The following is a 16,608-nucleotide window of genomic DNA, read 5'->3' as shown; positions in this document are numbered from 1 at the left end:
TGACAGTCCTTCAGCGAGGTGTTTAACACCTTTTCCGAGAAGGGCAGCTGGCTGGAATGAAGTGCAACAGGCTGCCCTTGGGCAAGCCCAGACTTGTGCAGTCATCATGCCCATACAGCATGGGTGGAAACAGAATTCATAAACTGATACTGTCATATCCCACTGAGTAACCAGCAGCACCCATTCAGGGTGAGTCGTGTGTTCAATCTGTTTATTCTCCATGAGGGTCACCTGGCTGGGCTTCTGGGCTCCTGAATGGGCCAGGAGAGACAGTCTGTTTGTTTATGTCTCTCTAAGGATTGTGTGCTGGGAACTTTGGGTCTGTACTTAACCCCAGAGTTTGAAGTTCAAGCGGTTAATCCCTCCCTGTTAGCGGGGGGGATGAAGCTAGAAGTGTAGAAATCATTTGCCAGATGAACGGGAGTGGCAAACAGGGTTGCTGATAGAGGGAGTGTAAGATGCTTTCTTTCTAGGTACAGTTCTATGTTCAATAGCCTGATGGCAGCAATGGACATTTTCTTTCCTGCCTGAAGCCAGACGGGACTTCCTCCACATGAAGTGGAAGTTGGTGGCTGTGCTGCAAAAATAGATTTGTGATTTGGAAGGACAAGTACTGACTCTACAGAAAGACTGAGGAGTACTTGGCAAACCAGATTCAGGAAATCTCACATGCACCCCTCTCCTCACAGAATCAAGAAAGAAAGAAACTGGTGACCAAGGAACCAGAGAGGAGGCTTGGCAGTTTGTAACCACCAGAGGCAAGAGGACCAGGCAGCATTCTGCATGGCTGGAGGCATATCAGAATGGGCTCACTGTGACCACCAGAGAGAAGAGGACCAGGAAGAATACCCACAGAGCTAGAAGCTAGAAGTACTACTCAACCCAACCCACAAGTCTATCAAGAGTGCCCATGAAAAGATCTCAATCAGGGTTCCAGTGACAGGCAACAGCCTTGTGGGAGGGGAGGGGGCACCTTGGGCGAAGTGGGGGTATCCTGTTTTCTCTTTGGGAAATATGGTCACCCTGCAGCTCCCAGCCACTGTGGGCAGAGGGGGGCCCGCCTGCAGCTTCCAGCTGCCATGGGCAGAGGGGGAACCCCACAGCTCCCAGCCACCATGTTGGCAGGAGAAATCATGGAGCCACAGCAGCAAAAATCATGGACAGGTCATCACTTCCATGAATTTTTGTTTATTGCCCATAACGTGTCCCTGACTTTACTAAAAATAACCATGTCAAAATCTTAGCCTTAATTATAGGTGACTTCAGAGAACTTGGACAGGTGTTGAAGGAGGAAAGGAATGTCCACGTGATCTTGTTCAGAGATCCTTCCCGTCCTGCACACAAAGGAAGACAGAAGATTCTGGGATGTGAACTGGTGCCTAAGTAAGTTGCATAAGGTAAAGGGTTTGGTTTTATGGAATACTGGCCACCTTCTGTGAGTAGAGGGAGCTGTACAATTTGGATGACCTCAGCTTGAAGAAGGGGATCCAATCTTCTATAGCAGTGGTCTCCAAAGTGGGGTGCGCAAGTCGACCGATTGGGGGGCGCAGCAGGAGGAGTGCTGCCGGAGCAAAAGAGCGGCGTGGCAGGAGGAGCACCGCCGGAGGGAAAAAAGGCGGTGGGGTGGCCCTGAGTCCTCTGGCCCACGGAGGAGCAGGGGCAGTCGCGCAGCCCAGGCTGGAAAGAAGTGGCGCTTTCCTCTTCAAAGCCAGCCAGAGAGAAGCGGCGCTTTGAAGAGGAAAGCGCCGCTTCTCTTCGGCAGCTGGCTGCGCTGCTGCCCCTGCTCCTCCTGAGTCCTCCGGCCCATGCTCACAGGACCGCATCCCGAAAAGGGGCTTTAGAGCTGCAGGCCAGGGCCCCGGGGCCCCCTTAGCCCAGGGCCCTGCAGCCCCTAAAGCCCCTGCGTTCCGGGTGGCCCTGCCAGCTGGCGGGGGGTGGGGGGGAGCTCCCAGAATCGCGACTCTCAGAATTGTGGCCATGAGGGTGGGTGCTGTGCTGCGCAGAGCCACCTGCACATCCCCTGCCCCAAACAGGAGCTGCCCCAGGTAAGGGCTCTGCACCTCCTGCCTGCCTCAGCCCTGAGCGCCCTCCCACACCCTAACTCCCTCCCTGACCCCGCACCCCACCCTGAGCGCCCGCTGTATCACAAAGTGTTAAACCAAGATTTTCCAAAATAATAAAGCATAGTCAATCACATTGCTCTCACTAAAAATATTAATAATAATTTTTTAGTGAGAGAAAATAAAATAAAATAATTTTTTTTAAAAAAATATTGTTTATTTCATCTTTATCTCATCGTTTTTTAACTTCTATTTTTTGTGTATGTTTTATAATTTACCTAATTAGTACAGTAGTACATATATATATAATTTATACATATACATATATTGGGGGTGCATGTTCAAAAATTTTTTACTGATAGGGGTGAGCGATCAAAAAAGCTTGGAGACCACTGTTCTATGGCACAGATTGGCTTGTCTAGTCAGGGGGGCATTAGCAATGAAAGGGGAGAGTGAAAAGGGGAACAAATGAGCTCTGATTTCCCACAAAATCAAGATGTCAGTAACAAAATAATCAAGGATCAAAGGACAAGAAGAAAAATTTTAATGGCCTAGGCAGCCAGTGCCAGGAGCCTGGGTAATAAACAAAAGGAACTGGAATTGCTCATTTGTGAATATATATTTCACCTAGTTAGTATTACTGAAACCTGGTGGAAAGATCTGCACTTTTGGAATGTTAAAATCAATGGCTATAAACTATTTTGGAAGGATTGAGTGGGCAAAGGGAAGGAGGAGTGGCATTCTATGTAAAAAATGGCATTACCTGTTTCTAAGTCACTGACAACTCAGAAGCAAATTATCTTGAATGCTTATGGATCAATGTTCTAACAGATAAGTAGCAAGACTGGGTATGAGTTGGTGTCTGCTACAGACCACCAGATCACACTAGAGAACATGATGACTGGCTCCCTAAGCACCTACCTCTAATGTGTAGAGGGGGAAACTGCATCATCATGAGAGATTTTGGTTTCAGTGACATATCTGGAGGTCTCATGCTGCCACTACTAAAACATCTTTGGAATTTCTAAACATTATAAATGAAAATTTCATAACTCAGAAAGTGTTACATCCAACAATGGGGGAATTCTGTATTAGATGTCATTTCAACAGATATACAGGCGTTGTTCACAGAACTAAAAATCAGCTTAGGAGAAAGTGACCACGACTTAATCACATCGGTTATGTGCAAACAGAATGAAGTCCAAACCAGTAATATGTATACTTGGTGCTTTAAAAAGGCCATTTTCCCAAAGCTTAGAACAATTATGAGCCAAATCATCTGAGTGAAAGAATTTAAAACAGAAAAATTTGAATGATAATTGGGAGCTGTTTAAGAACACTTTACAAGATGCCCAAAAAGCCACAATCCCATAATCGAGAAGAACGTCTAGTATCCTGGTTAAAAAAAATAACCTGACTTAAAAGGAAAATGAAAGCAGCAATAACAAAAACAAAGCAAAAAGCAAAAAATACAAATGGAAAAAAGGGGCAGTTTATAGCAATGAACATAAATTAGAAACTAGAATATGTAGGAAAATCATTAGGGAAGCAAAAGGACACGAGGAAAACTCTATGGCCAGCAGAGTTAAGACAAGTAGAAGGATTTTTTTTTACATATATCAAGAACAAAAGGAATCCTAGTAATACTATTGGTCCATGAATAGATGGAAGTGGTAGAATTGTGAATAGTAATGCAGAAGAGGAGAAATATTCAATAAATATTTCTGTTCTATATTCGGGTAAAATCCAGATCATGTATTTACATCATAAGATGATGGTGAAATACTTTCCATTCCAACCGTAATTAAGAAGCATTCTAAACAGAAGCTATTGATGACAGACATTTTTAAATTAGCAGGTGCAGATAACTTGCATGGAAGAATTTTGAAAGAGCTGGCCAAGAAGCTCTCTGAATGTTAATATTGATTTTTAATATTCCCTGAAAAACTGGGAAAGTTCCAGAGGACTCTAAGAAAGCTAATGTTGGGCCACTATTTAAACAGGGTAAATGGGGTGACCTGAGTAAGTAAAGGCCTATCAACCTGACACCAGTCCTGTCATGGACCAAGTTATAAGTGGTCAGTTCTAGCGGTGGTCATGCCTACTGCTCGGAACCAGGACCCAGAGCCAGGGAGCAGGAACAAGACACAGATGCAGGGTCAGGGGTCAGAGCCAGAACAAAACGTCAAGTCAAGGACTGTAGCCAGATGTGGGGCATAGAAGCAGGGATCTGGAACAAAGCAAGAAGGCTGGAAGAAGGCAGGGTTCAATGTAGCAGTCAGTCAGGAATTCAAGTTGCTCAGACAACTTCATGTGCCTCCTTCTGGCTTAAATAGTAACTCTGAGTGAGTCAGAGAGACCTGACATCTCCTCCAATCAGGAGCTTTGTGGGTGGTGCCTCTGGTGAGCTTGGGTCCACCAGCCCACACTCCCTGTTGGTATCAGTGAGCTGCTGGGTAGTGAAAGCAGTCTGGGAACTACCTGGGCACCTGCTGACCTGGGTTTGAGACCCATGATCCCTCACAGATCTCAGACAAATTAATGGGACAGTTGATATAGGATTCAATTAATAAAGAATTAAAGGAGGGTAATATAATTAATGCCAGTCAACATGGGCTTACGGAAAATAGATCTTATTAAATTAACTTCATATTATTGCAGGTTTTATTGATAAAGACTATACTAGTATTGATGTAACTAGAACACCACAAAATCAACACGGCACAGATTATATGGATTCAAAATTGGCTAACTGATGAGTCTCAAAATGTAACTGTAAATAGGGAATTATCATCAAGCAGGTGTGTTACTTAGCGTGACCAGACAGCAAGTGTGAAAAATCGGGACAGGGGCTGGGGGGTAATAGGCACCTATATAAGACAAAGCCCCAAATATCGGGACTGTCCCTATAAAACCAGGACATCTGGTGACCCTAGTGTTCCTAGGGGTCCCACATTAGTTCTTGGTCCTACACTATTTAATATTTGTATCAGTGACTTGGAAAAAAAATAAAATCATTACTGATAAAATTTGCAGGTGACACAATGGTAGAGGAAATGGTAAATAATGAAGAGGTCTGATCACTGATACAGAGCAATCTGGAGCAAACAATATACATTTCAATGCAGTCAAATGTAAGCTCAGACATCTAGGAAAAAAGATGTAGGCCATACTTACAGGATGTGGGACTCTATTCCGGTAAGCAGTGACTCTGAAAAAGACAGGCGGGTCATGGTGGATAATCAGCTGAACATAAATTTCCTAGTGTGACCCTATGCTAATGTGATCCTTAGATGCATTGACAAGAATATTAAATAAAAGTAGAGAAGTTCTCTGACCTCTGCATTAAGCACTGAAGCATCTGCTACTGGAATATTGTGTCCAGTTCTGGTGCTCACACTTCAAGAAGACTCTTGTGTGACACTATATGGAATATGGGTGACACTTTATGATATTGTTCATACCAATATTATAAAATTGTAATGAATCATGCCAGATATGCCGTGTGAGGTATCTGAAAAAATGTTATAATTTGCCAAGTATGATTATCTTGTTCATATGTTTGTATCACCTTTGTATTATGAGTTATAGATATGTAGGGTATATCTGTATTTCCAAACTTGATCTGCATTTCTGGGTGACACCCCCAGACAGAATGGCACCAGCACTAGGCCTGCTTGATGGCCCATCAAGGGACATCAGCTGTACAATGAACCCACTGAAAGGAGCCAAGACTACACCTTATGACTCAGCAAGGCATGCAGGGGCATGCCTATGAAGAGAACTCTAAGGCCTTTCAATGACATGTGCTATGAGTTTGTTGTGTTTGAAACAAAGGAAGTACCAGACACATGGCAAAAAGACTATAAAGGGCAGCTGCATCATCTCCATTTTGTCATCAATCCTGCTTCTTGTCTTCAATCCTGCTTCTTACCTCTGGAGTAACTTTTCTACAAACTGAAGCTCTGAACAAAGAACTGAATGATCCATCCAAGCTGTGGATATGTTCCAGAGGGACTTTCAAGCCAGCAAACTCACCAATACTGCTAAGAACCTGATACATGGACTTTGAAGTCTTTGTATGTATGTGACTGCTTTACCATTTAACATCTCTCTTCTTGTTCTTTCGTTTTTCTTTATAATAAACCTTTAGTTTTAGACACTAAAGGATTGGCTGGCAGCGTGGTATTTTGGGTAAGATCCAAACTTATACTTACCTGATAATGTGGCTGACCTTTTGGGGTCAGAAGAACATTTGTATATGTGAGCAGAGTTTTTCAAATAACTGCTCACTGTACTGGACCTATGTACTGACTGGGAACCAGAGAACTGGAATACAATAAAGGGGGCTGTGTGATTTATTTTTTGCTTCTTGATAACCAGTGTGGGGGATCAGAAGCACAGTTTTTGACTGGTTGGGGAGTTTAACTTCACCATTACCCACCAGCCTTGGGAATACATGCTCTCCCTTTTGCAGCCTGCTCTGACCTTGGCATTTCCAGTGAGGGCTGCCCCAGGCACCTCGAGTCACATCTTGAAAAATTGGAGAGGGTTCAGAGAAGAGCCACAGGAATGATTAAAGAATTAGAAAACATGCCTTATAATAAGAGACTCAAGGAGCTCAAACTATTTAGCTTATCAAAGAGAAACTTAAGGGTGATTTGATCACAGTCTGTAAGTACCTCCATGGTGAACAGGAATTTGATAATAGAGAGTTCTTTAATCTAGAAGACAAAAGTATAGCAAGATCCAATGGCTGGAAGCTGAATCTAGACAATTTCAGTCCAGAACTGGAGCACAAATTTTTAACAGAGACAGTAACTAACCACTGGAACTATTTGCCAAGGATAGTAGTGGATTCTCCATCACTGGAAATGTTTAAATCAAGATTGGATGTTTTTCTGAAAAGCATGCTCTAGTTCAGTGACAGCTATCGGACTTGGATCAGGAACACATTCAGGGAAGTCCTAAGGCCTTTGTTACACAAGAGGTCAGACTAGATGATCACAACAGTTTCCTCTGGCCTTATGTAATCTATGAACATCAGCCCTTTCCCCTCAACCTACACACACACGTATGCACATGTAAGGACAGGTCACATGAATATTCCAATCTGGACTTGAAGTGGGCCCCACAAAACAGGTCAGAGATAAAGTTAGCATCCCAACAAGGTCAGGTAATAATGGCATCTAGGATCAGGACAGGTAGAGTAAACACCCCTCCCTAAATAGGAGGTGATCCCCCCACAGATCCAGGAGGGTGGCACGATTATATAACACCTCAGCTAACTGGCAACCCTCAGAGCAGGACATTCAGAGTGTATTCCTCATCCTGAATAGGCAGTGACCCCCTCCGACCTCAAGCACATGCGCACATGCACGCACGCACACACACACACACACACACACACAAACAAATTGATTTGGACAAGGAAAGTGAATACATCACTATTTACAGGCATTCAGCTGCCAGATCAGGACAGAGAGAGTGAATATTCCATCCCAAAGATTGGTGGCCTAGGTCTGGAGACATTGACCTACGTTCTCCAGAGTGATTAGTGATTTTGGGTGCCCAAACTTGAGACCCTAAAAGGGCCCTGGTTTTCCAGGTCCCATTAAGTTGTCTCAACTTGAGCACCAACAAAATCCAGCATGCAAAATCACTAGACATTTTTTGGAAATGCAGGCCATAAATCACAGGAGATAACATCTAAAGCAAAAGGTGGAGAGGAAGGCATCCCACCAGGATAGTTGGTGACAACTGTAGCCCACATTAGACATCTGGGTACCTGGAGACTACTGTCATCCAGTGACTAGTTGAGGGCTGGAATATCCATAAGCTAGACTGCAGCCTCATCGCTCATGTGCGCGCAGGTATATGTGTTCTTTAACCCTGCAACAGCTGTCTTCGTTTTGGGAGCTTGCAGATTTCTTAAAAGGAATAATAAAGGAGGAAAATGTTGACTTAGTCAAGGCTGGTCTTGAGGGTTTTTTTTTTTTTTTAGTTTTGTTTTGTTTTTTCTAATCCACTCCAAAAACTAGGGAGGGAAGGGGGAGAAAGTTCTGGTGATGTCAGCTTCCATTGCCATGGAAACTGAACATTTTTAGTGACAACAAAGTCTTCTTCCTCAAGTGGCTAGATTGTGTGGGGAGCGAGGGAGAGCAGGGCAGGGGGCGGACAAGGGAGTTCAGTTAACTAAAACTATAGCTTCTGGCTTTCTAAAGGTAGTGAAAAGAGAGCGAGAGAAAAAACAACCAAAAGAATAAATGACTTTAACAAATGAACAAGTGAACAAAGTTTATGCAACCCAAACACTGTTTGGGGTGATTGTCAGCAAATGACTGTTCTTTTTGTTTTTGCCACATTTTTGGGTAAAGGATACTATTGTCACAAATAGTCAGAGGGAGGTAATTTGAACCATACAGAATGCCCAATACGATAGTCTCCCCTGCTGTCTGTTGTTCCTCTGCTTTTTCTGGCCACAGGGTGATCTTTTAATCCTGGCCTCTCAGTCTGGTGGACTGGGTGGGCGTTTGTTTTGGGGCAGGCGAGTTGTTGTTTTTCCCTTGATTTGAGGAGAGGAGCCTGATTGTGCCTAGTTCTATCATCTCCCCCAGTACCACATTTTCCTTATTTGAGCCAAATTTGGCCCGCAGTACAGGGCAGGGGAGAGGAATGACTTGATTCTGATTTAGGAAGTAGTTAAATCAGATAGGAGACATGAGGACCTAGTGTCAAGGATTTCCATGGGACTTCCAGGCGAACAGAGGTTCCTGAACGAGTCAGTTCTAGTCAGAGATGAGCCAGCGAGGAGGGGTTGGGATTTTGGACAGGTTTATGAGAGGATTTGGGTTTGAGGCTGAATCAGAACTGGAGTTCTGGGGTTGGGGTTGTGGCTGAATAAAAGCTTGCATTCAGATTTTGATGGCAAACATTAGTTTGATCACACCCCAATTGAATAAGCAATATTAATGGATTTCAAATAATAAAACAAAACAACTAGTTCCTACATAGCACTAATGGCTCTCTTTCTCTCTCTGACAGATAACATAATATATACATTATAAAATAGCTTATATATAGATCCCTGCACAGATACAAAATTGATGTCCGTGGATGCGGATATAGAGTGGGTATCCATGGAGCTGCAGGGCCCTACCAGGAACCACAGTGGCAAAAGCTGTAGCATGTCAGGCCATCGCTCGCAGGAGCCAGCGCCCAGCCTGGGCAGCTCCTCCAGATTGCCTGTACCGCCTCCAGCTCCGCCCACTGCGGCAGCACCAGGCTCACCGGCAGCTGTCCCTGGTCACGCTCGTGTGTGCAAGCGGCTCGCACGCTCCTGGACGAGAGACGCACACGCAGCGGTGCTGGAACAATTTGTATGGGGGGGCGGGAGGCTGAGAGCCACTGAACCGAACTGTAAACCCTGGTTATAATGAAAACCACTTCAAGCCAGGGGGTGCGGCAGCACCCCAGGCACCCCTAGTTCCAGCACCTATGCGCACAGCACTGCATAGAAGAGACTCCTGTCCCGGAGCATGCAAGCCACTTGCATACCTTAATGTGACCAGGGACAGCTGATGGTGAGCCTAGTGCCACCCCAGTGGGCAGGGCTGGGGGCAGTACACCCACGTGGGATGAGCTGCCCAGGCTGGGCGCTGGCTCCTGCGAGTGACGGCCCAACACGCTGCTGCTTTCGCTGCGGTGGTTCCTGGTAGAGCCCTGCAGCTCCACGGATATCTGCTTTATATCCATGGATATAAATTTTGTAACCACACAGGGCTCTACTTATATACGTAAATGGGAGAAATCTCTCTCATGGGAGAAGTCTTGTGAGGCCAGACAGTCTCAAGAGATTTCCACCATCATCAATATCTCATGAGGACAGTTGCACCAGAACCAGAAAACAAGCCCCTTCCAGTTCTCAATCTGAAATGAAACCATAACCAGACATGTCAGATTTGTATCCAGGACTTGATTTGAAATCTCCCATGATATCAGAAGGGCATAGGCAGCACGTGACTCTTTCTTTTGGGGAGGCTACTCTCAACAGTGCTGGAAGCTCCCTAGAAGTGGGGGGGCCACCAGCGCCCAGGCAGTGGCCACACCCCTCCCCCAGGGCTCCCCCCACACTCTGCCCTTTCCCTAGGCCTTGCCACCACTCCGCTTCTTTCCCCGAGATCCAGCTCTCATTCGCTCCTCTCTGCCTCCTCTCCCCCATCTTTTGCCCTTAAGGCAAGAAAAAAAGGGGGAGGGCATAACCCTCCCACTTTTAAAAGTGAGGGCGCCAAGGCCAGGGGCACTGGAATAGGGGGTGCGGGGTGGGGGGCCATGGCCCCATCACATACGAAGGATTTCCTGCCTTAAGGGCAGGCCCCTGGGGAGGAGGGGAGGCAGGGCCATGGTCTGGGCACCAGTGGCCCCACCATTTCTAGGGAGCTTCCGGCACTCCTGCTCTCAGGGCACAAAGGCGGTGGGCTGGTGCGCCTCAAAAGGAAGATGACCTGCATCTGGCGTTTGCTCCCCGCATGGCCAGCCTGTTTTATTTTGGGGAGTCTTAGCCTCCCCACGCCTCCTCTATGCGCTGCCCATGCAGAAGGGGTTCAAATTTGAGGTTCTAGTCTAGCATCTCCGGTGCTGGAGTTGGACATGGAAAGGTGAATGGCATTCCCTAATGGGATATGCGCTTAGTGTCAGGCCAGGAGAAGCCATCCATTTCCTATCCTCCTCATTCCACATCAATGAACTGGATTTCTGTGTCCACCTGGAATGGAGTCTTAATCCCAACCTGAATGACAGCGTGGTTAACATGGTCAGAGAAATACAACCAGCTCCAAGCCACCCCATTTCAAATGCACTTATTGTCCTTTTCAATTCAGAAATCTGAGCTATTATACCCCTCCTTTAACATCACTTCTCACGCCACTACACCACCCCCTCCATACGCTCAGCTGCACCTCATCTTACAGAGGTTCAGAACCAGTACGCTGGGATGTAGAATGCAGCATGTTGTTTTAATTTATTTTCACTGACTAGCTACTGCTCACCACAATGTGGGGTCAGTATAATTAAAAACCCTAGCTACTGAAACACCAGGCTCAGGGATTGTAAGAGTGGAAGTCTCTTCCCATCTCGCCCATGTTGCTTTAGGGGTTGAAAAACAGGATCTTTCATTTTCTTCCATTCTCTTTTAGGTACAGGCCGATTTCACCGCTGGGCACCTAACTTCATCTCCCAGACAACAAATTAAATGAGTTTGAAGGTCTCAGTTTAGTGCATCAGAAAACAATTGTCCTCACACCCAAAGGGAAACATCTTTCAAGCCTTGTTGCAGACAGGTGTATTAAAAACAAAGGTAAAAGATGGCCCTATTATTCACCCTGGGGAACAGTTGTGAGAGGTAAGCTTGAATGGCTCTGCCAGCTCAACCAGTGATACACTGAGTTCTAGATGACAATGGAAGCTGGCTGTTTCCTGCAGGGAGGAAAAGGGCAGTTGGACTAGCTCTAGAAAGGAGCTGTTTATGTTTTGTTTTGCTGTAAAAAACCCAGGCCATATTTTCTTCTTTAAACAGCAAAATTTCTGCCATGGGGCAAGTTGATTAAAAACAAGCAACTCTTGTAAAGCTGCACTCGCCAGTGCAAGGAGTGAAATGTCACCACACATTCAAGGGGCAATCCTTGTGGGCTTTTGGCTGTGCACACACAGAAGCTTGGGAAGTGGAAATCAGAGCTTCACCATAGCAACTTTGTTGTTAAAAATGCTCAAATGTCAACTTGTCCCTCAGGTGCTGTGGGGTGGACTCATGTGATGCAAAGGCAGAAACCCACAGTTTCTAAAAGGATGTTTTTAACTGGAAAGCTGAGCTAATGGGAGCACAGCTGTTGCACTGACTTGGGCCAAGGCGACACCTCATTGGACCAATTACGTTAAAAAAGGTTGCTGGGTTTCAGAGCCAGATCTTCAGCTGACGTAAAGCAGCTTAGGTGCCCTGCACTGAAGAAGTTACACCCATTCATATGAGGGGAAGGTCTGGCTTTCAGTGTCTGCTTGTTTCTCCCCAATCCTGCTGAACTGAGCACATGTGTGATTCCAGTTTCTCAGGGATGATGCCCACAAAGCAACACAGCCACAAAAACACTGTGGGCGGGTTTTGCTCTCAGTTACAGCAGGGCAAATCAAGAGTAGCAATGTTGACTTCACAGGAATTGCTCTGGCCTTTCACTAAAGTAAATGGGAGCTGAATCTGTTTCTGTGCGTAAAAAACCCCGAGAACCTTCTATTCTCTTCCGGCATTTGCCACAAGACTGAGATGGGTACCATGTCCCAACTGCATGCAACACTCCAGCACTCCAACACTGTGAAAACCCAGAAAACAGTTAACCTACCCAGCCATCACAATGAAGAAATCCAGGCGGTTCCAGGTGTCTCCAAGGTAACACTTCTTGCCAAAGATCCCAAGGGCCACCATCTTCAGCACCATCTCCATGGCAAAGAAGATGAAGATGAAATCATCAAATACCTGAAGGAGCCACAGGGAAAAAGGAGGCTAAATTTAACAAGTGCTTGCTGCCCTTTTGGTCTACAGTTCAAAGTGTTTAAATGAATATAAATTTCAGCGTGCACAAAAATGAGTGACTGACAGTTCTGGACAGTGGAGATGCCGGGCAAGTTTCCTCGGAACATGGCTGGGTGAATAGGAATGCATAGAGGTATAAGTGAACTCTCTATATTCTTGTGCCCTCAACTACATTCAATCTATCTCTCTTGCTCTCTGGCAAACTCTTGTAATTTTTCTAAAGCAAGCTAGTTTGTTGCTATGGGATCCTTGCTGAGAGAAATTTGAGGCTCCACTACATCATGTTTGCTGGGGCCCTGCCCTTTCATTTTATTTAAACAGACTTTACAGATGTTTGGGAGGGGGGCCCTGAACTCAGGGCCCCAGTGCAATTGTCCCTGATTTCCCCCCTCCCCACAATCAGCCCTGCTCCTTGCCACCCTTTTTCAGAAAAAGCTGAGTGCAGATGGAAGGGAAACATCAGACATAACAATTAGAACACTGTCCAGAGCCTCAGCCAATGGTGCACCTGCTCCCATTAAGGGTCAGGAGACTGCTTACCTGCAAGATCTTGCACCGGTCATTGAGACAGTCCATATCATCACAAGGCTGGTACATCCCCAGGGTAACACAGTTCAGCAGAATCACCATCATGCTGACACACTCGAACCAAGTGCAAAGGAGAATAAAGAGTCAAGGAAAACTCAGCTATGGTCAACTGACCTAAAACTTGGGATGACAAAATAGACACCTTTAAAGAAAACAAAATCCCAGGTGATATAATAACCAAGTCATTGATCCCTATATTTTCTGTCTCCATCCTTTACCCTCCTTCTCCCATTCCATTCCAGGAAAAAAAACAAGTTGAAACTCATTTTGGGGACAGATTCAAGTAACTCAAAGCATTGTGGGCAAATTAACATCCATTGTTAAACACAGACACACACCAACTTCCTGTTTCAGTGGTTTGCTGAATTGTTACAAATTAAGTGTGATAGAAACAGATTTCCCATCACGCCCTCCACTCAAAAGCTGCAAAGGCCTTCAGCATATGAGGACAGGGTTCATTCAACATAATGGAGTGGAACCTAGAAGTAAGAGTCTCTCCTGGGGAGAATACAACTTAAGGTTTGAAAGCCTAGAAATCATTTTCTCTCCTTGATAAGAACCTAGAAACATGGAACTGCCATAATGGAACAGATCAATGGTCTATCTAATCTGTTATTCTGCCTCCAACAGTGATCAATGTTGGATAAAACTTCCATGATGTGCCTAATTGTGCTATACTATCACCACAGGGGAAAACTGTGTTCCTGACCCCAGCTGGTGACCAGTTTATGCCCAGAAGCATGAGGATTGATAGTCCTTGTAATTGTTTTCTTAGCTATATTGGTGTCCCTGCAGATGCTACACTTATTCATAAAAAATGTTGAATCCTTTGTTTAAACTAAAATATCTGCTTCGATAATAGCCAGCAGCATTGAGTTACTCTGGCTAATTATACTTTACATTAAAAAGTGTTTCCTTCTATTTGTGAAAAATGAATTGTCTTTTAATTTTATCAAGTACTGCTCCATTTCTACATTAGGGGGCAGTGTAAACAGGAGTGCTTGAATGACCTTCTCTATACCCTTCAGAATTATATACCTCTCTCCTCTTATTCTTCTCCTTTCCCAACTAAACAGACTTGGAGCCTGGATTTCACTTATACTAACCCCCCTTTACAGTGCTCTAGCAATGTGAAAGGGCCTTAAAGTGGGTGTCAGTCCTTTAAGGGGATGTCTACACAACAAGAAAATCCCACAGCTGGCCTGTGCCAGCCGACTTGGGCTTAAGCTGTGGGGCTGTTTCATCACTGTGTAGACTTATGGGCTCAGGCTGGAATCTGTTCTCTGGGACCTTCCCACCTCACAGAGTCCTAGAGCCTGGGAAATCAAGGGGAATCAGGGCCTCACATGCCCATGGCGGTTCTCTGAAGTCCATCTGGGAGTAACTGGTTAATGGACAATTAGCAGCAGAGCAACTGCTTCCTATAAGGCTCCCTGACAGGAAGAAGAAACTGCTGCTAGAGAGGAGAAGCTTGGCTTGTAACTAAAAGGCAACCCTGAGAGAGGGTGTTCCCATGGGGAGGGAACAGCTTCCTGAAAGGCAACCTGAAGGAGTGACAGTTCTCCAGGCTGGAAGGGAGAAGAACAGTGTACCCGGCAAGGCAAGGGCATGAGATGGTTTCCAAAAGAGGAGTGCCTAAAGAAGGAACCAGAGTGTGGTCCCACGTGGAGTGGGCAAGAGTTCAGAAGGAACTGGAGACTGTTTACTTACTAGAGTAAGGTTTACTTATGTCATTTTCTGTTATCAATAAATGAGGCTCTGAGGCACTTCTTAAAGGACAAAAGTCTGTTTTGTATTGGTTTGTACCTGAGAGATGGAAAACTGAGCTAAGATGCGCTGGCGACACCTTGCTCAGACTCCAGGGGGTGCAAAGACATGGGGCTACAGCGTCAACAGGACCAAAACCTTTTCTTAAGAGCTTAAGAGTCCATTATTAAAGAGCAATCTCATGCTGTGGTGTCTCTCACTCCTTACATAAGTGAACGCAAAATGGTGGCCTAGACTTCTGTCACGTCTCAAGAAGACTCCAAATCCTGTAGTTTGTTTTGTGGGGTTCTTCCTTGAGTGTCATGTGACAGTGAAGCACATCAAACCTTCACGCTCTGGGACGGAGGACTGTGAATTCCCTTCCTTCTCCTCCACTGCCCTCACCGAAGAACAGGAACAGCGGTCAGCTTCATTTTGTCATGACATCAGACAAATGCTCAGCAAGGGCACTGGCAGAGCTCTGTGTTAATCATGCTCAAAGGCAGTTCAAAGAACACATTCCTCCTGTGCTCCTTTGTGAGGCCAGCACCAGGTTTAGTAGAAAGTAATGCACACGGGGCCCTATTTAGCTCCCTATTTAGTTTCACGTGGTCCCTTCCCCAGTTTTGCCCCCCATCATTCACTGGCTTCTGCCTTCCCACCCCTCACAGCCATGCCAGGAAGGTCCTTTCTGCTTATTTTTGTATGAATAGATTCTTTTAGCACCGAGTTTTAAAACAAACTGCCTGCCTGCCAGGAAAATGTTATGAAGTATGAGAGAGATGAGGAAGAATAAGAACCTATTTTATCAGACCAGCTGCTGTTGGTGGAAGGTATGAGCTCTGTGAAGCTCAAAAGCTTGTCCCTTCCATCAACAGCAGCTGGTCCGATAAAAGAAACTACCTATCCTACCCTGTCTCTCTCATATCCTGGAACCAACACTGCAAACATAGAGTATATGGACACTAATCAAATACACTCACCCTGTCAAATCTGTGAGCACGTGTGTCTTTTATTCTCCTTTTCACTTCTTTAAGAACCCGATCGAATGCCCAGTGAAATCAATGGAAGGATTCCCATTGATTCCAATGGGGTTTGCATCAGTCCTATTCTCTCCCATTTTTCTTTTCCTTTTTGTGCATCATCATCCTACTCTCTTGACCCCCCTTTGCTTTGAAAAGCACCCCCTTTCCTAACTGTGCAACATCTCCTTTCTTTGCCCCTCTCCTACCCGATTCCTCCATCCCTGTTCTCTGTTCCACCCATCCTCTCTTCCTATATTGGCATCTGTCCATTTCCTGGGTTTGTTCTCTCTCCCCCTCCCCTTGTTTCTAGATAGTCTCCACTTCTCTTTCTACTCACCAGCCTGGTGCATGTAGGGTTCCCAGACAGCAAATGTGAAAAATCGGAACAGGGGATGGGGGGGTAATAGGAGCCTATATAAGAAAAAGACCCAAAAAGCGGGACTGTCTTTATAAAATCGGGACATCTGGTCACCCTAGATGCACGGGCTTTGCCTATCTACACTTCCTGTGGAGGTGCTAAGCTGAATCTAAGCCAGAGATGCCTTGTTCTGCATTTTGCCCCCAGTCCACCCTTGCTGCAGACAGAAACAGTTTGTTATTGCTTTGTACT

At 45.4% G+C, this 16,608-nt stretch overlaps 1 protein-coding gene across 4 annotated transcripts in view; it reads right to left on the bottom strand.

Moving 5' to 3' along the window:
* Positions 1-13,290, bottom strand: part of CACNA1I (calcium voltage-gated channel subunit alpha1 I) — a 125,293-nt gene extending 112,003 nt beyond the window's left edge. For 3 of the 4 annotated variants that reach the window (XR_012156537.1, XM_073326849.1, XM_073326865.1), the window contains exons 1-2: positions 13,180-13,286; positions 12,449-12,582 (exon numbers count right to left, since the gene is read on the bottom strand). Coding sequence is in view for 3 of the 4 variants with exons in the window: in XM_073326849.1 (XP_073182950.1) it covers positions 12,449-12,582; positions 13,180-13,272 (227 nt within the window). In the remaining variant the exon portion in view is untranslated. Of the gene's footprint in view, positions 1-12,448; positions 12,583-13,179 lie in introns of all 4 variants that reach the window. The other variant, XM_073326853.1, reaches the window with a different exon arrangement.
* Between the last annotated feature and the right edge of the window lie 3,318 nt (positions 13,291-16,608).

Source organism: Lepidochelys kempii, chromosome 1 (assembly GCF_965140265.1).
Source record: "Lepidochelys kempii isolate rLepKem1 chromosome 1, rLepKem1.hap2, whole genome shotgun sequence".
Lineage (NCBI taxonomy): Eukaryota > Metazoa > Chordata > Testudines > Cheloniidae > Lepidochelys > Lepidochelys kempii.
This window is presented reverse-complemented; position numbering and strand designations above follow the sequence as displayed.